The 26,799-nt window shown below is 44.1% G+C and overlaps 1 protein-coding gene across 13 annotated transcripts in view; it reads right to left on the bottom strand.

Moving 5' to 3' along the window:
- The window catches only part of ARVCF (ARVCF delta catenin family member), a 447,669-nt gene that overhangs the window by 35,127 nt on the left and 385,743 nt on the right, over window positions 1-26,799 (bottom strand). For all 13 annotated transcript variants that reach the window (XM_059713468.1, XM_019486607.2, XM_059713469.1 and 10 more), the window contains one exon: window positions 25,544-25,615. In XM_059713468.1, coding sequence (XP_059569451.1) covers window positions 25,544-25,615 — 72 coding nt within the window. The remainder of the gene's footprint in view (window positions 1-25,543; window positions 25,616-26,799) is intronic.

Genomic DNA, 26,799 nt, shown 5'->3' with positions numbered 1-26,799 from the left:
TCTGGTTCTCACACCACTATGAAGTAGGTCATCCTCAATTTTCTAACCCTTTTAAGCCTCAAGCCTGACAGGCAGATGATGGTCTCTCCCTTTTGGTCAAGTGGCCACACCTGCTCTTTTATCAGCTGCCATTGGCCCTGCTAACTAAGGGCGTTTCTGATGTGTCTGCTCCCATCTCTGCTGGGGTCCATAACTGCACCTGAATGACTCTTCTTTTCTCCTGGAAGGGCCCAGCAGCCCTCAGATCCCCAGAGAGATCTCTTTGCATGCAGTATAGCACACAGCAACTTTTTATCACCCCCGCCCCCTATCCAACCTGCGAGAGCAGTTCCAGGAACCGTAGAGACCAGGCCAGAAGCAAAAGCAGTGACTCGCCTGTCTTCTGCCTGGACTTCAGGACACTTCCACAAGCACAGAAGTTGGAAACGGTGAGGAGCCATGTTAGCTGGTGAGTACAAGCCACGAGCAGCGGGGAACTCCATGCTAACTCAAATCAATAGTGCAGACATCAAAGAAGGCTCCTTATCAGCCACACAGAAAAACGCAGTGATCACACTGTGCTGAAGAAACCTATCTTTGATAGAAGTGGACTTGAAAACCATCACCCTGATTCTTATGGTCTTGTGGTCTGGAGTTTCTTCCAGCCCTCCCAGTTTAACACACCCCTAGTTCCTTGACTTTTAGGATACATAGCAAGTCCTCTCTGCTTGGTCAGGCTTTCCAAAGGAAGGTGGGAAAGAGGAGAAAAGGGCACGTCAGAAGGGGTTTGGAGTGAGGAATTAATTCTTTGCTGTCAGTTGTTGACACTGTGTCCATTTGACATCAGTTTGCAATTGCACATGTGTGTGCTTAGGGTTGGTCATGCCCTTGGCTATGTGCCTGTTGCTGTGCGTGTCTAATGTCACGGCAGCCTTTTTTCTTAAACTAAAAAACCAAATGGAGTAAAAACTTATTTTCCTCACAGATCCCACCATATGCACCTGAGGGCCCACACCGATTTGAGCAGAAGCACCATTGCTCTTCTGACTATCCCAGCTCTTTGATGCCGCTGCACAGAACGGTTGTCTAAGGGTCTGTGTTCACTGCCTTCACTAATGGAGGTGCCTAATTGTCCACTTTAACTGTCAACAAGGTCTGCGAGTCTGCTGTGCAAAATTCATTTCTTGGAAACGGAGGGAGAATGGACAGACTGTAAGCTGTTGCCTGAAGGAACATAAAAACATACCACAATTATTTCCAAGAATAAACTACAATATGTTGCTTTTAGTATCTCATCAGTAAGTCATAGGGCTTTGTAGTACTAGCATTTCAGAGCTCAAGTCAGCAGTGCAAATCAACAGCTTGAGAAGGTATCATTAAGGGACTCTTTTCCTTCACTTCACACTGCCTGGACCCATCATTTTGTTTCCTCAACTACTTTTTGCATGTTTAACTAGGGTTGGGTATTCCAAACCTCACATTTTCTTAGCCTCAAACCACTGCCAACGTGGATTTTTCCCCCCTCAGCTCTGCATTTCCAGATGCAAATCAGCTGCTGTGAGTCTGAGAGGTTAATAAGCTTTTAGCTTCCTCTCCGTTTCAGCTCCGTAGTCCCATCGGCAGAGAAATATTGGCCGAGAGGAAATATAATCGTTTGCTACAGATGTCGTTTGCTACAGATGTCACTTAAGTAAATTCATTTTGATAAAAAAGGTTTCAATGTTGTTCTCGGCTGTTTACAAATTAGACGGCTTTATCTGTTCACTAGGATTTTTTAAACTAAGTTTATAAACATGTAGGGGAAGGGAGCGGGAGAGACTGTAGCAGGGACACATCGAGGAAACAGGACCGGAGAAGAGGAACTAAACAGAGCGGGTCACACTTAGGGCTGTTGTCTGCAAGAGGAAAGAGAAAGTATAGGGAGCCATTTCCCATTCTTACATGCCCATGCAGGTGGGAGGCTGCAAAATCTGGCTTTCAGTCATAAAAAGGAAAAGGGACCTGTTGGCAATTTTGGCAGCCCAGGGGAGATCAGAGAGGCTGATGATGGTGAGGAGCCATAGCCTCCTTCTGCACCCCTGAGTGGCCATGGGTTGGGGGAGAAAGAAAAGGGGGAATCTCTAGCTACATCCCTTGAATCAAAGCTCTAAATGGTGCTGCTACCTGCACCCCATGGGGCCTCTAGAGACATCCTTTACAACAGACTCACGGGCTCTTCATCATGACATGTTTTTACAGTATGTTGTTTGGTCCAAACTTGTCAAAAATAAAGCACCACTTGGGGATTGGGGGATGTGTGCTGCCAGCTAGGTGACTGGGATTCTGCTCATCCTACTTCAAATGCTGCCCTGCTGAGCACAGGCTTTCCACCTCCTTGTGCTCAGACTCCAGAGTGATGGGTATCTGCCTCCGAGCTTCAACAGATGAAGTCAGACAGACAGTATTTCTGCTAGGGCTGGCACCTGTCAGGTTCTCCCCCTCACCGCCTGGTAGCTTGAGTTTTATCTTCAGTGCCAAGGGAAAAGCAGCCTTAAGAAAACAAAGCAAATCCTTGAAAATCTACGCATCACACCATGCTCACAACCAACATTTAGGTTTCAGAAACTTCTCCGTGTGTTACTCGGACCTCAGGGAGTCCAGTTCTTCTCTCATTAAAAAGAAAAATTGAATTCAACGTTGGGCAACAAGAGTGAAGAGGGCTCTGTACTCCTCTGCTCACCTACGGGAGATTTTTCTTATTTGCAGTAGAATAAATGCAGAGAGGTGCCAGTGACCTCAGAGGAGTCTCCCTACACTCACACTGCCATCTACAAAGGAAGCATTTAATACAGGCTGCACTGAGGATGCTTCAGAAACAACCTGGACCTTCTGTAGTAAAGGTTGTCACGTTCTGTACTGAGGGGAAGTGACACCATCCAAGCCTTAGCCTACCGGGGTGCCCAATTCATCCTGCCCCACACATGACTGGTCTGCTGAATCCAGCCTGTAGGGCTGGGCTGGTACAGGCCCTGGATCAGCTCCATGTGCTGCTTGCAGTGTGCATGCACTACATGCAACATGCGCTGGCCCTGGCCCCACATGCAGCGTGTGGGGCCAGTCTGGGGCATGCACTACACATAGGACACAGGGCCAGTCTGGAGCATGCACCGGACCAGCCCTGCACCCTGACTCTGGCACACAGGGCTGGTTTTGGGGCCCAATCTAGATCCAGCACACAGAACTGGTCTGATGCAGGTGCCACATACAGGGCTTGTCTCAGACCAGCCCTGTGTGCTTTGTGCAGTGAGTGCCGAATCCAGCCCCCTCATGCCAGCCCCAGGGCACATGGCATCTGCACAGGACCATCCCTGCATGCTGGCTCCAGCCTGTGGGGCTGGCCTATGGGTCCAGTCTGGACTGACCCTGGATCTAGTGTGTAAGGCTGGTCTACTACAGGCACCACATACAGCACAAGCACATGCCCTAGACCAGCCCTGTGCACTGCATGCAGCATGTGCCAGCTCCAGCCCCCATACTGGCTATGTGCAGCCTGTGCCAAATGGGCTCCGCATGCCACACACAGCGTGCCAGTCAGTCTCCTACACTCAGCACTTCAGCACCCCGCAGGCCAGATCCGGTCTGTGGCCTGTATCTTGGACACCTCTGGCCTACGCTAACTCAAGGCTACTGATGCTCCCTTGTTCAGCCTGAGATCAGAAACTGTTCCTGGGCTTATTGCTGGCACAGTATTGCAGCCTTTTATAGGAAAGAGGATCTAATGACAAAAGCATCACAAAGCATTTTAGTCCTCGTCCCCATTAGCACTAACACCCCCATCTACGCAATGGTATTCAAAAGTGCTTAATAAGCAGTTGCAGTTTAGGGAGGCTCCTAATTTGCACAGTATTTAATGAATGCAGATCCAAATGAACCCTCCAATCCTGTTTGCTGTTTGAAATAGCTAATTAGTTCCTACCACAACTTCCAAAGGCAAAAGTGTATTTCAATTCTTCTCTCCACGTCATGAAAGCTGTCACATGTCCCTGAAGAAAGCCCAGTGCCTCTAAATCCCTCTCAATTACATTCACTGTGCTGCTGTCAGACAATTCAAACATCTCCCAAATAACCAGGAAGAAAAATAATATTTTCAATGTCAAGTTGCTGCTAGGTGAGAGCAAAGGCAGTGAGAATATGAGGCTATCTTCAAGCTCCCTGAGAAGAATGAACATGTCAGGCCAGATTTTCCAAGGTATTTAGGAACCTAACCCCCACTGATTACAAGCCATCCTCACAGCACCCTGAGGAAAGCACAACGTCAGTATATTGGACGTACATACGAAGGGTTACATGAGAAAGGAAGCTCAATGGAGTTTAGAGTTAAGTTACCTGGGTAGCAACACAATCTGTGCTCTGGAGGCTGGGGGATTGTGGGGTTCAGCGGACAGAACGTCAGGCTAGAAGTCAGGACCCCAGTGCCACTGACCTGCTGCGTGACTTGTTTGAGTCACTTTGCCTGGGTGTCTTCTTGCTTTCACCGGCTGTGATTTTTTAGGGCATGTTTGCGCTGCACTTGGGAGGAGTGACTGCAACTCAGGCAGACAGACCTACACCAACGCTAGCAACCCAAGGTATTCAGGAAAGTACAGCTGCAGCAGCACAGGGCTCGGCAGAGGGTAGCCACTCAAACAGTCACCCTGGCTGCAAGGCAGGTGTTGCAACTGGCACTGAACCTGTGCTCAACTGCACCTTTGACTGCAGTGTAGACATACTGTTGTCCAACTAATTTCTTGGGGGAAGGGCCTGTCTCAATGGGATTCCCCTGTCATGCTTGGAAAACCTCTAGGCATTACAGTGATAAATACATATAATCATTATGGTAACACCTCCGAACACTTGCCCACACCTTGATTAATGTAATGGTGCCCTCCTCAGTGTCCCTGCTTCCCGTATACAACACCAACACTGCTGAAGTTAGCTTGCTTCTCCCTGCTGCTGGCTCCAGCCAAATCCATTCAGTGCCCTCCCTGCTTCCCCTCTCTTGCTGCATCAGATTCAGGATGCTTTTTCCTCCCGTGCTTGTCTCCTTTTTCCTTCTCCTCTTTCGTCCCAGTTCTGTCTCCTAAGAAGAAAGGATCTGCTCTTGGGGGTCATTTCCTAGACTTCATAGACATTAGGGCTTGAAGGAACCTCGGAAGATCATCAAGTCCAGCCCCTTGCCCGAGGGGCAGGAAGTCAGCTGGGGTCATAGGATCCCAGCAAGATAAGCACCCAAATTTCTCTTGAAGGCATTCAATGTAGGTGCTTGAACCACCTCTGGTGGCAGGCTATTCCAGACCTTGGGGGCTCGGACAGTGAAGAATTTCTTCCTTATGTCCAGCCTGAAACGGTCTTGTGGGAGTTTATAACCGTTTGACCTTGTCATCCCTTGGGGTGCTCTGGTGAACAATCATTCCCCCAGATCCTGGTGATCACCCCTAATAAACTTATAGGTGGCCATCAGATCGCTCCTGAGCCTGCTTGTGGTCATGACAGACCACAAGTTGAACGTAAGCCACTAATGCGATCCCACAGCTGGCAAAGCAAACAAAACTCTGGCTTGCATCTACTGGTGCATCTCAAACAAGATGCAAGAAGTCATCCTCCTGCTTTATTCAGCCTTGGTGAGGCCACAGCTGGCATACTGCATCCAATTCTGGGCTCTGCACTTTAGAAAGGATGCGGAGAAGCTTGAGAGAGTTTAGAGGAGAGCCACGCGCATGATCAGAGGTCAAGAAAACAGGCCTTATGAAGACAGGCTGTAAAGCATGGGGCTCTTCAGCCTAGAGAAGCACAGGCTCAGGGGGCACTTGGTGGCAGCCTATAATTATGTAAGGGGTGTGCATCAGAAACTGGGAGAACATCTGTTCACCAGATCGCCCCAAGAGAAAACAAGGTCTAATGGTCACAAACTGCTGGAAGACCATTTTAGACTGGACATAAGGGAAAACTTCTTTACCGTCCAAATCTCCAGAGTCTGGAACAGACTGCCCCCAGAAGTGATGCAAGCACCTACTCTGGATACCTTTAAGAAATGCTTGGATGCTTATCTTGCTGGGGTGATCTGACCCCAGCTGACTTCCTGCCCCTTGGGCAGGGGGCTGGACCCGATGATCTCGCAAGGTCCCTTCCAGCCAGTGCCAGATTATGACATGCTGAGATCCTAATCTATGTCCATTTTAAAAGGCCCTATGTCCATCTTATGAGGCCTTAAAATAATACAATAAAAATAATGCACGAAATCCACCAAAATGATTTTCATGAAATTTTAAGATGAATTATTGTTATTTCTGCACAAATTTATGAACTCAATATGAATAATAACAGTGGAGCCATGTATATGGATATTTTTGTCAGATTAGAATGAAAATGTCCAGGTTTTTTTTTTCTTATTTATAGACCCCTCATATTGTGAGGCCATAAACTGTAGTTTAAGCCTAAATCCGGCACTGCTTCCAGCCCTAGTGTCTACGAAACCTGTGCTCTGCTCCCTCCAAGCTCAGTCTCTCGAGGGGGGATTCCAAAGCTCCCAGCGCTGCCACAAATTTTATTTTGTAAAACATGACGGGAAAAAATTATTTCAAGGAGGGGAACGGCTTGTGCAAAATGCCCCAAACAGAAAACCACAGCCTGCTGTTGGACACAGGTCAAACGCCTGAGCGGAGTAGGTCAGACCGACCGACACAAGCAGCTTTGTCTATGAAGGTATTGCTCAGAAATAATGCTAGCTCACAGCCCACAAAAACATGGGAAGAAACAATTCAGTCCAGGGGAAGGGGTTGCCTAATGCTAAAAACCTATAGACACACGCACAAAAATGGGTTCCTGCCTAGTAGTCAGATAATCAAAGTAGGATCGGGGCCCAAATCGGGTGCATGGATGAGCTCCTCAGTTCAGATGCAGGGAAGAAGCAGACATTAGTCACAAATGTAGGAAAGCTGTGAAGTGTCCAAGGGCCAATTCTGGATGGTAAGGAGGCCAGTCTTTCTGCTGGCAGGACCTACATTCACAACGAACCAACAAAGTCATGGCAAGAGATTCCAGAGCAAAGAAGCAACTGAAAGGGAAAAAGTGAGCGCTCACACAGTGCAACTTCGGGAATACTGACAGGTGCTTAATCCCCCCCTTCGCTTCAACCCAGTTCCATAAAGGTAACAGGGGTTCAATCTTTCTGAATGGCACATGGAGAAAGACAGGATGTTTCGTTTTTTATTCAGGATTTTTTGTTTTAAAACCCTCTGATAAAATTATGCAGTTATAGATAGCTTTTGGAATGAAAACTATTTTTGGCTTTAGAGTTACACTGCTCAGGTTGTAGGTCAAAGTTGATCATTTCCTCTAGAAGCTGTTTGTCTCTATAAAGCCAATGCTGAGAGAAATAATGCGACAGGTCTCATCAGCTGCATGCATTCTTCAGGGGAAGTGACTGTCCCAATGGGGCACCAATCATTACTTCAAGACTTAGGATCATGTTAGGAACTATATCAATTTTATTAATATTCATAAATACCCACAGGGCTAGGAAGCCTCTTCATCAACTCTTCATCAGCTCTCCTGACTGGCCAACATCTGGATTTGCAAAGCTAAATCACTGGATTTCAGACGGGCAAGGAGGGAGTCTTGTACTCAACCAAAGCTCTAGAGAGGGTGGTGCCTGGCCATGTGGGTACATGCCTTAAGATTTCTCCTTCAGTTCTTTTTCCAATGGAGTAGCCTGTTTGTGAGAGAGTTTTTTATGCTAAACCCAAATCTGGGAGTTATTCTTTGCCTTTTGAGCCAATTAAATTTCACATTTCAGCAATAACCCATAGGGAAGCTTTCTCTTCCTGAAGCAGACAGCTTCTAATGGAATGCACAGGATTAAGTCTTGTGCTCTTCACACCCTTATGTTCTCTCCTGGAGAAATCCCAGCACATACACTGCATAAAACACCCCTGTCAGCCTTGGCACTCATCGCTGCTCAGAAGCATCTGTTGCCTGCATTTTCATGTCCTGCAAGTAGTGCTGCTGTATTGGGATGCTCAAAAGCACCTGCAAGAGAGGGAGTGATAACCCTGGACTTGCTAAGAAATCTGCACTCCTAAGTGTTTAAAAATCCTCAAAAGCAAACCCTGTCTCCAGATCTTTTTATGTTCTCGTCCTTTCATATTTGTTGCAAGGAAATCTTTGGAAAGGCTTTCCCCCCTCATTTTCTAGGCTCAGCAGGACATGATGTAATTATCTGCTCGCTCATGATCGCAGATCTTTGATGATTATGATTTCAAGGCTATTTTAGACACCTCAAAGCAGAATGTCTCTGATTAACTATTCTTTCTGACACTGCATTAGGATGCAGCACAGTCCTCAAGAAACGAAGGCGTCTCAAACGGGAGGGTTGCTTTCAGGTCTTGTCAGCATGATCTAGCAGAGAGGCTTCCTGATACCCACACCAGTGCCTCCAGTTCTTGTCTCATCTCTGCCACTGGCTTGCTGCAATAGCGCAGGCATGTCACTTCAGCCAGGATTGGCCACATTTTGCAGTTCTTTACAGACTTTACATTGGTCTATACCCATGACAGAACAGAAGTTAGGTACAGACTGGTTTAAAAAAGGTGGAACTTGAACTAAGATTTTTCCCTTCTCCCCTCCGGGGCACATGTGCATCCCATTTATTACCAATCTAAACTACGCTGCGTACAGAAAACCACGTAACGTAAATCGATTCCACCTTGAGCTTCTGGAATGTCTGTACCTAGCCTTCATGTCTGTGCCTGATTCTCCTCCTGCCTTGTTTCTATCTTGCCTATTTAGACTTAACAGATCAGGGCAGGGACTGTTAATGTGTCTTAGATGCTTCCACTCAAGTTGGTCCATTGGTAACATTTGAGAAATTGGCTTTGTATAAACTCTTCTTTGCAAATGCAATACATGCTTTCTTTGAGGTCATAAAAAACTGCAAAATGTGGCCAATCCCGGCAGAGGGGAACAATGTTGCTTGCATCTTCCCTATTCTGGGCAAGCATAAGCAATGGGCCAGCCTTCCTGGGCAAGGGGCACTTCACATATTGCAGCTTGCCAGCTGCTCCTGGGACCAGGACACAGAACAAGCATTCCTCCAATAATGGCTCCAGGCCTTAAGTGAACATGTTTGCCTTCCCAGTGTGTAATGCCCAGCATTCATGTTCGATGTCTCTAACTACACAGACATGTGCTCACCTCTTCTTTGTCTCCAGAGCAACCAATAGTGGATTCACACTATTTTTTTTCCCCCTCTGAGTTGACAGATCGCTTTAAATGTCTGTTTTATTATATGAAATTTCTGTTTCTCAAAGTCCAAGGTCATTTTTCTTTAATATACATTTAGAGAGGCATGGCACATTAAGTTATATCATTCTATTGTCATAATGGACCATGGGAAAAAGAAAGCTTTTTCAGCCTGTCTGGAGCACTTCGTTCTGGAACTGAATTTGGTTTTATATTACACCTTTCACACTCAGGCATCGCAAAGCACTTTACAAAGCAATGAGTCAGATAATAGGGACAGTAGTGACTGTGTGGATAAATGTGATAGGTATTAGTAATGCAGGGGAAAAAAGTCCATTATTTCTTTCTATCCTGGTACATATGCTCTTGCAAACAAGCTTGTGCATTTGAAGTTTGATTCCTGAGCAGCAGAATATGAAGGGTAGTTTATATTTCAATTTTCAAATTAACATTAAAATTTACCATTAATCCTTGATAAAAATGGCAATGATTGTTTGTAAGAGAATTAGTGCTAAGACCTCCATGTATGCACTGTTCCTCCTTTGTCTGGATGATTGTACAGGTCCTTCTCTTGTACACTTCCTCAGACTGGGGCTTTTGTTGTTCCTGTCCTTTCCACTACCACAGTTTCAAGCCTGCTCCTGAAAAGTGATGAAAATGGCACTGCAAGGATTCCAGATTCTGCTGTGTTGGTTCCAGAGTAAATGCGTTCATCTTACAAGTAAAAAGACTTCCTTCATTTTAATTAGCTGCAGTCCCCTGAAAGTTAACCTGAGATCTAAGAAGTCAAGTGGGGTTTTGCTCATTACCACTCCACTAATAAACATTTGGTGAAATTCTGACTTCAGCTAATCCCCAGAGTTTGGCCAGACAGTCAGAACTTTATCTGACTGCTGAGGAACCAGAAGGGAACCTGGCTTGTCCCCCTCACTCTGCAGAGCTAACTGGGGTAAAACATAGCAAAAGTTTATTTTTTATTGCTGAATCAAGCCATTCACTTTGTATAACATATGAAGCAGACCTGCTCCCTCTCCAATTTCTCTGTGTCCTCCTGGGATTAGTTACTTGCCAGCATAAAGGCTTGATTGGTGATAATCTTTTGAAAAAAAATTTTGCCTCTGGAAAACCCACATGGCAAATTCACGGCACCACTGGTTTTTCTGGAAAGAGAACCTAGGTATTTGGTCTCCTCATTCATGTCCTAGCCACTGAACCACACTGTCTTTAGCGAGCAGAATCTTGCTCCTTCCATAGTCATGCTTTAGGTAAAAGAATGGCTATTGGGACCTGCATTAGCATGCTAACAGCACACTGCTCAGGATGGCTCTCAACAGAGAAATGTCAGGGGGTAACATTTAAGAAAGGCTTAATCATTCAGGAGTCTTCAGTCCCATTTTCAAAAGAACCTGAGTGTGTTATGCCCTTTTGAAAATGCCCTCCAAGATGTTCAATTCCCATCTGGACAGTCACCAGAGATCTAATTTCAGCATCCCACCCAGCATTGTAGCAGAGTCTCTTGCTTGTGTGCACGGTAGCTCTGAAAGTCTGGCAGAGGATCCAAGGCTGCACTGTGCCATTTCTTCTGCCTCAGCTGTTCCGAAACTTTCTGCCATTCTCTGAACTTGACAAGTAGCTTTGTCAGCAGAATTCGGCTGCAGTATTTTTGACGGACACCAGAGACAACCCTAATTTTTGTGCAACAAGGTTTCTGTAATTGACTTGGATGTGTCAGTTTCATCTCTGCACACTGACAGCAGCCCAGCACTTATTCCCTGCTCTTTGTGATCATGTGGGCAAGGCAACAAGGGCAACTTCTTGATATTTGCCTTTCTTAGAAGCATCAGCTCCACTGCCTTTTAATTTTTTTCCCCTTCATACTTATGGTAAATGGAATAGTCTTCTGCAGAGCTTTTGTTGTTGTGCTTAATTGAAACTGTGAAGAAATGGCATGGCAGGAATCCTACATAATCCAACAGTCTTGGATGGATGGGCAGAGGTTTTCACTGCTGTGACTAAGTCCCAAGATTGAGGCAGCTGCAGTGATGTGGAAAATGCACCTCCCTGCAACTCCTCTGTTTTCATTCCTGGCAGACTTGCTTGGCACATTCTCATTTTATAAACAATTCTACAACAGCATCTGTATAATGAGCTAGGCTCCATAATAACAGTCATTCTATTTTAGAGTAACTATGATAATTGCTTGTAGAATAGAAGTGCTAAATGAGACATGCAAAAACATACACACAAACCAAGCAAGAGGGGGAAAAAAACCCATCAACCATTCTTAGCTACAGAGGAATAACAGGGTGGGTTGGGAGGAGAGGAAAAAACAGAAGGAGCTGCAGTGGCAACCTGACAGCTGTCACTTTTCAGTACTATCTATTTTATCATCAGATATGGTAGCCAAGTAACTCATCTCAAGTGAAATGGAAATGCATATATACACATCACTGGTTCCAGTTTTAAAATCCTGACAACTTTCTTGGAATTGCTACGCAATACATACTGCTGTAACTAAATTAAACGCTCTACCTGGACAGTAAATCTTCTAAAGACCTAACTTGCTTATAGATTTCCACATGTATATATATTTTATACACAGAAGTAAAAAATATACAACAGGACATCATCAATAATATGGCTGTATCTACCTATAAAAATATAGAACAAATCCTTTGAAATGCCAGCAGAGTAAAAAATACTAAGCATTATACAGCATTTTTATTTTCAGAATACACTGTGTTCCATAAATACTCAGTTCATCCTCCCATCACTCCACCACAGCAAACAAGCATCATCCATGCTTGCCAAAGCATCTTCTATGGTTGTGTGTGTATACTGAGCTTTTTATTACAATTTCTCACCATTACAGTGCCCACTATAAATGCACTAGTGACTGCTGCTGTTTTTCCTATTGGATCATCTACCATTGCTCTGAACAAGGGCACACAGCACAGTGGCAAAAATGCTAGCATGGCAGCACAGCAGCAACAAACATCATTAAGGAGAAGCTCGGCACACACCCAGCCTCCAAGTTTGATTGCCTTGCCCAAGGCCACTCAGCAAGGCAGTAGCAGATCTGGGATTTGATATCAAGAGTTCCTTGCTTCTCGCCCCTCTCCAGGTTGAATCCCCTCTCTGCGACTCTGCCTTTCTCATAGCTACCATAATTACTCTGTGCTGCAGTGGAGTGCACCTGCTGTCTGGTTTTTCATAGGCTGTTTTATTATGGAAGTGTGTATGCATTGTTTTAGTTTAAGATGTTCTAAGCATGTGCATTATAAATCTCATTTTCCATGCATTTATAACTTGGCCAGAAAATTCACATCATGCTGGAAAGGGAAATTTACCACCTGGGATTCTTGCTTTTTGGAGGTACTGCTAGTTATTATAATAGATCTATATTCTAGGGTGTCAGCCTCAGGCATCAGGGAGTTGGGAACTGACGAGAAAAGTAAAATAAGTTATTTTATAGCCTCAAGAGAGCCACAGGTCATAGGATGTGAGGAGGCAGAAGGAATATCTAATCTCTGACTGTAAACTCCTTTTCCACTAAAGAAGTCTTACCATTTAAAAATATATGAGAAGGCTAAGTTGATTGAGGATGTATGTTCACCATTACTGGTATAATCAAGAAACTAGTATTACAGGGAAGTATCACCCTTTTCTTTGAAAGCGAGTCTCTTATTAGTGTCTTATGATTTTCCAGAGTAAATGAAAGCGGTATTTCAAAAGTGAAGAATTGCTGTGAGAGTTTTAACGGGATTATTGCTCGGTAACAGTAGATCACTGTTATTATTGCTCGGTAACAGTAGATCACTAAACCTTCTTTCAGGGAAGTATCTTCTGACCCCTTCGATACTGGGAATTTGATGCAGCACAAGTTCATTTCAGTTTTTAGGATGGAATTACATTGGTGGATACAAAGAACCAATGGCAGAATTCAGAAAGGCATCAAGGAGATGTGTTTGAACTCAAAACCCTTTAGAATGGTGTTTGAACGTATTCAGATTCCTCCACCCCCTTTCATACATATGTCCACTCATTTTAATTACGTAAACACTTATACCCACTGATGCTCAGACACTGAGTAAGCTGCAGATGTGAATAAAGCATTAAACACCATATGTGTCTCTGCTTTCTCTAGATGCTGAGGCTGTGAAGATACTTGACTTCCCTGCATGTCAACGAATAACCTATGTACATCTAAGTATAAAAGGATGTGTGAAAATAATCAAAAGTAGTGAAGAAAAAACTAACAGCCAAGAAACAGCATGGATCCCTAGTATACAACGGTGTACCCAGTTAATCCTGCTGGTATGTCCCTATTTATCCATGCACCAAGTGATGGCCAAAAAGAACGTAGCACCTTGGGAATAAAACATGATACTCTCATAGGTCAAAGAAGCACTAGAGAAAATCCTCAGGAGAACCTCAGGCACTCGTGAAAAATGGAAAAGGAAGAAACACTGGAGTAACATCTTAGTACTCCACTGCCCTGAACTAGCTTTTTCTTTCATACAGGAACGTACCTGTCACTTCAGCTCTCTTGAACTAAGAGACTCCCCTGTTATAGGAAAGACAGTCATGTTTAAGTTATAAACATTGTTTTGTTGAAGGGCCAACCACTGACACTGAAATCCTGTTCATGACCTATTTCCTGTGATTTAGGGGCTAAAGGCTGATGACATAAGAGCTCTTTCTGAATGAGGTGAAAGTCCACAGACATGACCTCTCATGTTGGACAGCTTGCTGTTTGGGATACCCTGCTGTGCTCCATGATACTGGCTTGTTTAAATTTCTGGATATTCCACAACCATTAGAAAATGAACTCCAGCCAAGCTATTTTCCTGTGGTAAGATGCTTCTCTGTAGCAAGAAAAAAGAAATTATATTTAGATCCTTTTTTCCCCTTTGTTGCTTCTTTAGGGTTTTTTTTCTTTTTAAGAAAAAATAAAACAGTCAAAATTCTCACAGCAAAGAGATTTTAAGAATCAGTTCAAGAAATGGGCCAAATTCATTCCTGGAAATACTCTGCACAGAGTACAATGGAACGCAACCTGTAATCTCCATTGCAGGGCTGTGTCCAAGCTACAGTTAGAAAGATACACACAAACAGGATGCATCTGTTGCTATACATCAGAGGGTGTAGTTGGATGCAGAAGATGGGGACTGGCTATTTAAATTCCCTAGGGACCACTGAAAACCCCATCTCAAAGTAACCTCCTTCTGAAAGCAAAAGAAAGGGAACTAGCAACTAGAATAGACCTTGTCTGCCCTGGTCATATGCCTCTCTCCAGGATTCAGAGGCATTTGAAAACTAAAATCTTCCTATTAGCACCTGGTTCTCGCTCAGATTCTGGTAAAACCCAAACCTCAAATTCAATCTTACATTGCCACTGCAGGACTAAGCAATATTTTCAGCCTCCTCCATGAAGCTATTATCTATTCAGCGACACAGTATGAGGAGTATTCCACCCATCGACGGGACACAGTTCTGGAGGATGAAGGTAGAGAGGGAACCCCTAATTTTCCACATTGCCTGAATACCATTTTAAACTCCCATTTCTTTTTCTAAAGGCTCATCTGTGTCCCCATTTAAAAGAAAAGCACCTTCTCTCAATGCAGTGCAATACCACAGGTAACTATGACCCTTACTTATCTGCCAAGTGCTGCTCCAACACTGAGCTAGAATCGAATCCAAGAGTTTCCATCTGCTTGCTCCTGGTTACAAGTCCACTCTCTGTAGGTTGTTACAGACCCAACTCTGCAATTCCCTTTCTGTGAATGGAAGACTGCTGCATGGCTCAGGCTTTGCAAACCCATCAATGTTATTCCACATACAGGTGACCGCCTTCACAGCTTCCTTCCCAAAGGGTTAAACTTATAATTCTTGAATGGAGATATTCCTTAATCTTGATCACGTTCTAAGACTAAATGTCCCCAGAGATATTTACAGTGCATCTCTCAAGGACAGGACTTCGAGGACAACAGTGAAGCAACCCTGGTATTCCTTCTCAGGGGCCTGCTGGGCATGAACGACTGGTGCCTCCTGCAACTGGGGGAGCACCATGGCAGCAAGCAGGGACCGTCGGCAGTCGGCGGTGAGGCGGGGGTCCGGGTGCAGGCAGTGACCACCCACAGAAGCCAGCAGCGGCTTTGGCAGCAGCCAATCTCGGGGGGGCACATGCCCCCCCATCCCCTCTACACATCGCCTATGCTGCTGTGCACCTCAGTCTGAACCATAAGCCTGTCACCTGCTGCAGGTACTGCCAGTTTCAGTAAGGATGAAAGAACAAGGTGCTCACCCCAAACATAGGCGCACTGTCTAAAACATGAAGATAGGTGCTCGGAGCGACTGTCAGAGGCCGGTGAGCTCCTCTGCCAGGCGGGGCAGCTACACCATCTTCAGCAAATTGGAATGGACTCATCTACTATTTGGTTGTTATTAAATGTCTGCTCAAGCTGCCTTTTTTGTAATGCAGCCACATGAGCCACGTGCCCGGGCTTCTCAAGAGCTGTGTTAATTGGAAGTGTCAACTGGGTTTTACTTTTCTCTGAGTTTTCTGCTGGCATCCAAGGGCTGCTCTGGGTTTTCTTGTCTCGTGTTAGGCTCTTGGCCTCCACTGCCTTCATGTGCAGCCCCATGCTCAGCACCTCACAGGATTGGGCCCTAGGGTCATACCCCCTCTTCTTTGTCCAAGAGCTTGTAAACAGCTGAGCTGAGGGAGAGAGCTGGGGAGGGGGAGACCGAACGCTATAGAGATGTGCAGTTTCTGTTGTGCTGAATGTCCTGGGTTTGCTTAGAAGTAAACCTGGGACCAGACACCACCTTGTGGTAAAGGGAAGAAAAGGGCTGTGGGCTGGGGAGGCTGAAGTCAGAAAATTGTATTTAGGAAAAAAAAATCACTTTGTAAGGGCAAGGAGGGCCGAGAAGAGAGGCTCCAGGCAAGAGGCTGGTAACCCTCTGCGGTTTCCCTGCTAAAGAACAGAGACAGTCGGGCACGAGGTTATCCAAACACAGATGCCAGGACAGCGCGCTTTCTTGCTGAGTTGAGCGGGGCTGAAACCCCGAGGGAGCTCTTTGCATGGGGATCCGGGAGCCATGACCCTTCACACGGGGTACATCCAACCACAGAAGGAAAAAAGGATTCCTACAGCACTGCTGCTGCAGCAACAGCCTTGATCGCCTCTCAAAACCGCTTGTGCTCCTGCCAGCCAGAAGACTCCCCTTGCTGCCTCTTCCAGCCCCATAGCCCACATGCAAGCACTCAGCCCCCTGCTTCCTTGCCCTTACAGTGAAACAAGCCACTTGGGAAACCAGCTGCTTTCAGCTAGTGAAATATATGTTTAAAACAGGTTGCTGCTTCTGCTTTTAACCTCATGCTACCGAGCTGATCTACGAGGAAAATGGAGGTCATCCCAGGGACGACACTTCAAACGCCAAGCTGTTCAATGCGTGCTACCTGAATAAAAACAACAAGCAAGGAGCAGCTCTTTGAAGAGCTGTGCTAATGATTTATTTTATGCAACATCTGGGAGCTCGCTGCAAGACAAGACTGTGATTTAGCAACCGGTAACATGGCTTTAATGACAAAGTCCAACAACTCCTTATGATGAAGGGGCAGTCAGAAATCTAGCACAGAAATCGGTGGCTGGAGATTGGCAAAGTACCAGAGAGCAGTAAAGCATTTAGAATAATGAACGTGACAAAGGATGGCATTTGCCACCTCAAGTAACACCATCCAGACAGCCAGGAAGGTAATCCCATCAATTAGCCTAACAAAAATCACTATAGTACTAATTATTTTAGCACCAGCAAGTTAGAATACACCATGAACAGAACAGGAGGCAATAGTGCTGCGTACAGTCATCTGGGATACACTATTAACTTGTTCCAATGGATTTCTATTAAGCATCTCAGCCATCAGCACCTCCGCCATCCACACACAGGCAGCTTTTTGCATTGACTTTCTCTTTCTCTGCCCTTTTGCCAACACTTACTCAAAAGTTTCTCAACAAGGCCTTTCAAAACATTCAAATTCAGGTGTAATCCAGAATTATTTTTGTAACTAGATGACCTGGGATACAAAGCCAGAAAAGAAGAACGGTCTTCTCAGCATGCTATAGATATGATCACACCTCTAGCTAACCAAATTAATGGACATGCAAGGCACTGCTATGCATCCCAATTTACCTGGTTTCCAGTTCACAGAGGGTTTGTGCAATTAGAACAATCTTATGCAACTCGGTTTTTAGGACACTTTATTCAGTAACAATTTGGTATCGAGGTGACTCAACATTTCGTAGCCTGAGTAACCCAGAACAGCAGAGTGCCTGTTCACTCCTCTTCCTTCTCCTGCTGCTGGGATTACATAAAAGATGTAGGAAACCTTTGCCAACAAAGGGAGAAAAGCACCACACTGTTTTAATGTGGGTTACAATCAAGTTTTGTGAGGCGTTTTCAGATTTTGAGCTGGGTTCTCGGTGGCAAGTCTTGCAGGTCACAAAGTTTAAGTTCTGGCTCCCTGAGAGAGCCAGATGCTGAGGACAAGCAGAAGTTATTTAAGACATACTCCCTCAGTGGGAACAGCTGTATTTGTATCTGCTTTAGCCAGAACTGGAGCAAGGCTTTGCTTTCTTCATGCCATATTCAGAGAAGGGTCCCAAGATCTGAAGGGAAGCTGTATCCCATCCCTTCCCAGTGGGCTCCCGAAGATCCTGGGAATGGAAGTGATCCATGCACTAGGCACTGGACGGAGAGGAGTAGCACACCAGACCTGCAAGAACTATTTGGGAACAACTGGCTTGGCCCTCTAGAGTGGAAAATATTTTAGTTAAGTGTCAAACTCTGCATTTTTCCCAGTTCCTTCATTATCAGTCTACATACAAAATTTAACTATGGTTCAGGCAGTGGAATTATACAGAAGTGGGATTTTGAGGAAGCAAATATATATTTAAAAAATAGCAAAATGTGATTAAAATAAAGTGTTGCCTACCCTAAGCATGAACAAACCTTGGCTTCTCGTCCTCCATTACACTAAGTACCTGACAACAGATTGAGCACAGGTGGTCATGCCTAACTGATAATGCAGACATTGTATTCAAATCAACACAGGTTCAGATATAAATCCCATTGAATTAAATGAATTTTAAATCAGCTGCATTATTGCTTGTTCTGAATGCAGCTCATTGAACTAGGCAACCCCTAACCAGCCTATGGTTCTCCAGACACCTTCGAGTACTCTCCATCATATATGCTTATGAGTCACGTCATATATAATTACTTTCAAAACTTCTTTAGTGCAAAATAATCAAAGCTTTTATCTGAGTAGCACATTGTATCCCAAGTTAAAGGAAGCCAAGAAGTAACCCACTGTCACATTTTAAGCCAGTGGTAAGCAAACAAGTGAACCAATGTGAGAATGCCAAAAGGAGATGAAAAAGTCAAACCAAGGCATTTCAGAATAGTCAGCCAACTCCTAAGTTACGACCAATGGTTCAACTGGCATGCTTGACAAAGTAGCAGCCAACTGGTGCCCACATTTCTAAATTCCTGACAGATGAGGAGAAGTGAGAATTTAAATGTATTAGGCTGGAAAAAGTTTACCGAGTGAAAGCCCCCAAGGGGATTCTCCTATCTAAGGTAATAAAGTTTCTTTAACTCAAAGTACTGGAAAACAAATGAAAAATCTTTCACTGCTTTTGTAAAATATGAACAACACAGGGGACTAAAAGGAATATTGTACTTGGTAAAGCAACAGAAATATGAGATACTTAATAATTCTGATGGGAATGCTTAGCATCGTGAACCAAATACTTAGAAGATGTTAATACAATAACATGCTACATATTTTTACGCTGAGGGACTAAGAAGAACTCTCCTTACAATTTCCCCTGGCAGCAGGAGGAGGGGTGTGGATGGTACTATTAATCAATCAGTCCTACTCACTTATTCACAACATTTCTGTCAAAAGTAATGATTGAAAGGAGCCGGAAAGGGCATAGGAACACCTAAATCAATGTGTTAAGATTTAAAGAAAGCAAATTAAAGTGGCAGTAAATGCTACAATAGCAGCTAATCTTACAAACCACTGGACACAGGCATGCTGCTTCCAAAGTTTCTTAAATAAATTGCTTAAAGTTCCTCTGCCACGACACATGCAGAGTATCACCTTCAGTCAAAGAGAAATAGGCTACATGTTTGTAATCTACTAACTTGAAATCATTACCTCAACGCTGCCAGAAAGTCTAATTTCAGTAGCTTAAGGGCAGCAACACAAAAGATTTATTAGTGCATTTGAACGCTCACCTTCTGGAATTAAAAAAAAAAAAATCTATTGCTTGAATCAGACTAGATGGAAAGCAACGGCGCACTGTGAGAAAATGGAGAGAAACATCACCTCTAACAAGTTCATTGGTTTGCTCAGCAATACCCAAAAACTTGTTGGCCAGGGTAAACACACTTGTACAAATTCAAACTAGCCTGTGGCATTTTTATAAACTGCTTGTTGCCCAGTAGCACAAAATCTTTTTATCCCTAAACAATTTTAGCATCAGATCTTACTTTTGTCCTGATTTCAAGGCCAGGAGTTGGCAATGTTTCCCAGTGGCAGGCCAGCATGACCTAGCTTGGGTCCAAAGTGGACCAGCACTGGGACCCAGCTGCTGCCACTGCCGCTGCTACTGCTTCTCCCTGGGAAAGTCCCTTCCGCTTAGCCATCTGGCTGCACCACAGGTGAAGTTGGTGAACACCACAAAAACCACAGCTCTGCAGGCTGGATCTAATGGTTGCTGAACGCTGCTCTTGGCTGATGTAGGTAGTAAGAGCAATTAAGCACAAAATAAATCAAAGTTCAGAGACAACTTATAGATTCATAGATTCTAGGGTTGGAAGGGACCTCAGGGGGCCATCTAGTCCAGCCCCCTGCCCCTGGCAGGCAAGACAAGGGTCACCGAACCTGTCTGGTCATGTGATCCCAGCCAGGTGCCTGTCCAGTCTCCCCCTGAAGACCCCCAAGGATGGGACGAGCACCACCTCCCTTGGAAGTCCATTCCAGAACCTGGCAACCCTGACCATGAAGAACTGTTTTCTAATGTCCAGTCTAAACCTACTCGCCAGTAGCTTATGACTGTAGTTCCTGGGGTGCCCTGGTAAACAGATCGTTGCCTACTTCATGTTGCTCTCCCCTTATGAATTTGTACGCTGCCACAAGGTCCCCTCTCAGCCTTCTCTTGGAGAGGCTGAAGAGGTTAAGGTCCCTTGGCCTTTCTTTGTAGGGCCTTCCCTGCAGGTCTCCAATCAGACAAGTGGCTCTTCTTTCAACCCTGTCCAGGTTGTCCGCATCCTGCTTGAACTGCAGCACCCAGAACTGGACACAGTACTCCAGCTGCGGTCTGACCAGTGCCTCACAGGGAGGGAGAATCACTTCCCTGGACCTGTTTGTGAAGCACCTGTGGATGCACGACGAGATGCAATTGGTTCTGCTGATTGCTTCATCACATTGACGTCATGTTCATCCTGGAGTCAACAGTGACTCCAAGATCTCTTCCTGCCTCAGTGGAGCTGAGAAGGTCGCCCCCCAACCTGTAGGTATGATGGCAGTTCTTCCTCCCTAGATTCAGCACCTTGCACTTGTCCTTATTAAATTGCATCCTGTTGCTCTCTGCCCACTTCCCCAGCCAGTCTAGGTCGGCCTGGATCTGGTTCTTCCTCTCCAGGGTGTTGGCTTCACCCCATATTGTTGTCATCTGAGAATCTGGACAGGGTGCTTTCCACCCCCTCATCCAGATCACTGATGAAGATGTTGAACAGCACCGGCCCCAGAACTGAGCCCTGAGGGACTCCACTGCCCACATCTTTCCAGGTTGACACCGACCCATCCACCACCACTCTTTGAGTGTGACCCTTGAGCCTTAATAATAATAATGTTATGGACACATTTAAAAGGGCCTACCAACAGGACAAGTTCACTCATGTATCATGTAGAAATAACTTGAATCAAAGTCCTTTTGTCCAAATGCATCACAGATTGAATCAAAACCCAAACCTGGGTCTGTCTTGAGGATCTGAGACTGATTTTATGCCTGCCACTATACAACCATGCAGTAGAAGCTGAGGGCTTGTTTAATCCAAATACATTTTAGTTTTCCAGTTTAAGTAGGACCAACCAGGTCTGACTACATATAAAAGCAAGTCAGAAACACTTAACTATCGCAAAGAACGCCTCCCCCTCTGCTCCCTAGCCAAGCACTGATGAACAAAGACGGACAGTCTAATACCTTAACCGCTGTAGGATCCGTAAATGTCACAACCTTTAAACCATATTTAGAGGACTTAGGCATATCAATAAGCTTCTTGAAAAGCATAAGTTATCTTGCCCATCTGCTATTTGAACTCTGATTCTCACTTCAGTTATAACCTTCACTGAACAGATTTAATCCTGATTTTCCCCTCATGAATGCTGGTCTCGCTTCTCATCTCCTACTCAGAAATAAAGACTCTGAAACAAAGACACTGGACACATCTATATATGCTATTAATGCTATAAAGGCTTAGTGCACAGTAAAATACTGCACAGTAAGCCTTCACTGGGAGTATGTCTACAGTAAACCTACTGAGCAGTAAAGCATCTTGTGCAGACAAACCCACTGTGCTGCACGCAATGCTTACTTCCCCTTTTTTTGCACAGGAGAAATCAGTTCACTGCAAAAGAGATGCATTACAGAACCTACTATTTTCACCAACTTACTTGGTCCTGATTGGGGATTTCAGCAATGGTATTCTTCTTGCACTCTAGTAGAGATGGGCATTTTACTCCAGATCTGACCCTGCTTAACACTCCTGTTTTCCCATTAGTCCCATAGCACTCAAGCCAGCTCTCATTGTTTCCAGCTATCAAAAACCTCATGCCCATGCCCCACCAACCAGAAAGATGGACTACATCCTTTTGCAAGGGAAGACACACATAAACAGCCCTCTTCTGCCCTCTAAGCAGAACATACTGGATGCTTCCAGGGGATTATATTTCTATTAGGTGGGATAGCTTATGAAAACATGTGCACAGCTCCCACACCATGTTAACCAATTTATCCACAGATAAGCAGTCTTAATTTGGAAGGGGTTCCTAGCCAGAAACCTTGGCAGGGAAAGGTGTTAAAGACTCAGAAATTATTTCAAGGCTGTTCAGACTATCTATACAGGCCAGCCTAATCTGCATTTAAAACTGACGGCTATTGGAGAAAAGTAGCTCACCATTTTCAAACCTCTGGATAATTTCCTTAAAAGGCTGTGTTAAATCACTAGCTCCCTTCCATACAGCAATGAAATGAGGTGTCCTGGGGCAGAATGTACTAGCATATTACCAGGCAATAACCCAGAACTTCCTTTGCTCTTTTCAAGACAGTAACTTGTTTATAGGTTATCTTGACCCAAGGCTGAATAAAGGTGCTAAGCTATATCATTGTTTCCATTTAAACATGTCCAGCTGTTCATTAGGTACAAACTTTTGTGATTAAAGTCCTGTGGACAACAATTTAGCTTTCAAGAGGTACTGAGAAATAGAACTACTCCTTTCCTAGTTAGTAACTTCTTCAAGCCATCATCAACTTTGGATCAACTGAACTCAACGATCATCACATATGAGAGAAGTTTATATGGGAACTGTGGCCAGCAGTTCTCAGACCTCATTCTTAAATTTACAGATTAACACCAAGGAAGTTTGACTTTAAGATTACAGAAAACCTAATAACACTGCCTCCCAATGTTCTGTTAACTACCGCAATGTTCATTTGGCGCTCTGCATGAACAATTCTTATTAGCTACTGTAGTTTCATTTGCTTGCATAAAGATTCCAGCTGAAAACTCGCTTTAATATGGCTTTAATAATACATGAAAGAGATTAATCTATAATTGTTGATTTTTGAAATAGCACTTCATTGTGTCACTCAAACCAACTGCATTTGATCATTAAAACTTGCATGATTTTCCAATCCTTGAAACGAGGTTCTGCCTCAGCTGAGAGCTGATCTCATCAGAGCCAATTAAGTTCTGATGGCATAGGTCTGACCCAAGCTCTTAACTGTTTTGAAACTGCAATTTTCTTTTGCTTATCTTGTTGAACAATTCAAAATAGCAGCACGCTTGTAAGAACCTTTAGTACCCAGGAACTATCATGTTAACTAGCTGCTGGGCAGGAAACGTCTTGTAGAAAACAAACAAACAAAAATCATAAAAGTTAATTGTTTTTCCCCTAAAATGCACCAGTAAATGGTTTTTCATGCCCCTTCTTTCCCAAAAATGCATCATTCATCTATCAAAATGCTGATAGGATTAATCTTTTGACCTAATCTAGCATGTGATGTTATTGTCAGACTAACACCCATCCATTTACATTAAATCTGGGTTCTTGAAAATTTTCAAAGGAAGCCTCTCAAACAGCATGTGATTTCAGCAATTATAATCCAATAAGGTAACGAGCTGCGTAGGCGAGACCAGGCGAAGTCACAAAACTTTTGTGTCAGCAAAGTCCTACCGAAGCTTATTTAAAAAAGTAAAATGGTTATGCAAGATCTCTTTCTCTGTGGAGAGCTTTTGTATCTGTTTCTCATGTTTGGCATCCACATCTCAACCACATTTAGAAGGAAATTAAAGGTCTAAAGACTGCCTCCTACCATACATGCTAAGTTTGTTTTCCTTTCCTTTTTTTACTTGGGATTTCTCAATCCTCTAACAAGTAGTTACCCGAGACCAGTTGTCAAAGAAAGAAAAGTACAAGGCTCATTTTTTAAGATCAAGCCTAAATTTTGTTTCCTTAAAAGGCCTCGTTACTTTGCAACCAGGCAGTGGCCCAGCTCTGAATCATGAAGGCCAGGGAGGCTTTTAGAAGATGTCTTCATGAATCATGTATGATTGGCATCACAAGATCAAAACAGGTGCTCAGTCACAAGACTAGTAAGCTGCATGTGCAGCAAACCTGTCTGTAGAGTGGGTATAGTTCATAATCAAATAACTCGGCCTCACTGCCCATGAATTTACAAGTCGATTGTTTTGAGAGTGCCACTAAATAGGACACCATCATTGGCAATATCACAATCAGCTAGTAGTCTTCATCAGCACACTGCAAGACACTTTGCAAAGGCCATCAGTGCCTGGGAATGGATCCTTAATTTACAGCTAAGGAAAGGGAGGCACAGAGAAATGAATAATCTTGCCTAAAGTCACTTAACAGACCTGTGGTAGAGCTGGGAAGGATTTTGGCTAAGAAGCTAGCCACTGGGCTACCTGGTGTATGATATATAAGTGACTTTTTTTCATTTCACTGCCTTACGTTTTGAAAGGAAATGAGAGAAAACTGTTGGAGTATATTTGTGTTTTCATTTAGACCCAACTAGCTTGTGGCAATCACAGCTCATTAAGGTGAAGGGTGTCTACAGAAGAAAGTTTCCTGTTAGGATGGGATATCAGGATGGCATTAAATCAGTTTCCATGGAAATGGCTGGAGCTTTCCTACCAAAACACCAACTTTTACTTTAAAGAAAAGCTTGAGGCTTGCACAGGATTGTATGCTGCAGCAAAAATCTGAGGAGCTCCCCAAATCACAGCCTACGCTGCTGCTGAAACAGCACTATTCACAGCAGGTGGAAAGTGTACGTTGTTTCTGAAGATATTTCACTTCTGCCAAGAGTTGAAATACACAGTACAAAAGAATAACTCTGAGGACCTCCAGGCCTATAGAAGTTGTGGAAAGTCACAGGCCCTGCTGACTGCAGCCAGAGAAATTACTGTATTCAGGAGACAGTTGACTAGCAGTGGAAGATGCAAATCTAACCCACCCTCCCCAAACAACCTTACATGCACACAGCGAGGAACCTCAGCACTTCCAGAGGTAGGCAGTTGTAAGGAAAGGGCAGAAGATCTCGCATAGAAACAGAAAGAACAGAACAAAAAAATTCCTCACCTCCTGCTTTACACAAAGCCCTCTGGGAGTTTCTAGCATGGGGAATCTACAAATTATGCTTTACGAGCTGATCCATTTTTTTTTTCTCTGTGACAGAAACACTTCAATCCAAAACTGTGTCTGACGGGCTTCCATTATCTCCTCTGGCCAGCTTAATCAATAGGATCATCCCCTGGGGACTGCACATTGGAAGACAAGCAGCACACTGACGTTCATCTATTATTATGATTAGCCGAACATGAAATGAAGGCAGTTGTACAGGGCGTAGCTCATTTTGCAGTCTCTTTCAGAATCCCTATCTCCCCACTTAGTTATTTTCAAAAGCATATGCACAAATCTGCACGTTACCTTTAGCCGTTTCAGACCGTTTGGGCAAATCAAGTGTATCAAAGTTTCTGTCCAAATCTCCATTCTTCTTTCCTGCACATAAAATAGGAGAATGAATGGTAAAGCATGTTAGTGCACTGATAAATCAATCACTGTCATGTGCTTCTACAGTGCTAAAGAAAGTAACAGACTCAGGCTCTAAATGACCAGCTATCCCCTTTATTTGCATATATCCAACTTGCAATCTGCCTAAATGATTTAGGGACAAACCTCCACATCTAGGTTAATCTGCAATGGGGCTGAGCATTTCTGCTTCCCGATCAGTTTAACAGGCTGTGGGTGTGCTCTGCACCTCTAAGATTCAGGCTAGTCAACTTCAATGCCAAGTGATTTTCCTCATTTGCAAGTCCACGGCACTGTGCCCTTTGAAATAAAATGTCTTGCCTAAAATGGCTTTCAGCTGCATGAAGCTTGTTTGGTTTTCAGCAGAAAATGCATCTTGACTAGCGGTTTTACCAGCAAACAGCTTTAGATTGAAGCATGTATGAGGCACAAATTACAGTGCAGAACAGAGGACAATGGGCTCCCTTTTCACTGGCTGTCTTCAAGGCAACAGTCAGGCAGGAAGGCCTGGATTTAATATATTGCACAGAGGACAGCAAATAACTTAACCTTAATTTGCCCTTCAATCAATAAAGTGTAATTTTGTCTGCTTATAAGAAACTAAGGAAAATGACTGTATTTTCTAATGCTTTGGTGAAGAATATGGACAGTTTCAAACCATTACATTAGCTTTAATCTAAAGGAAGTTTAATTAAAAAAAAAAGAAGGTAAAGCAAAACCCATGCTGAGTGCTTGCTTGCAACAGAAAGGTAGGCTTTGAATTCAAGGGTCTGAAAAATAGCAAAGGAGAAGGAAGGTCTAATTTTCAGACATTCCCTCTCCCTCCCCCTTGCTAAAAAGGACAGAGGAAACAAATTTGCTTGGGGTCAACCGTTTTTGGATATTGTTTGGAGTCCAGGGTGTGAACAGATGAAGACTTATAGCATGGTGGAAACCAGTGAGAGCTGATCCATTGTAACTGTTACGTCTGTCTGCTCCTATCTTGCAGAAAGTAAAGCTCAACTGCAGAGGTCTACCACTGACTGAAACAAGTGGTGAATTACTGCAGTTCCATTTCTACTTACCATGGGATAAATCAAACTGATGAAACACTTACAGTGGATTCAGCTGAACCACAGTAAGGCTTCCCCTTCACTCCACTGTTCATTATCATA

Source organism: Alligator mississippiensis, chromosome 10, assembly GCF_030867095.1.
Source record: "Alligator mississippiensis isolate rAllMis1 chromosome 10, rAllMis1, whole genome shotgun sequence".
Classification (NCBI taxonomy): domain Eukaryota; kingdom Metazoa; phylum Chordata; order Crocodylia; family Alligatoridae; genus Alligator; species Alligator mississippiensis.
The sequence above is the reverse complement of the archived record's forward strand: the minus strand, read 5'-3'. Positions and strand labels throughout refer to the sequence as shown.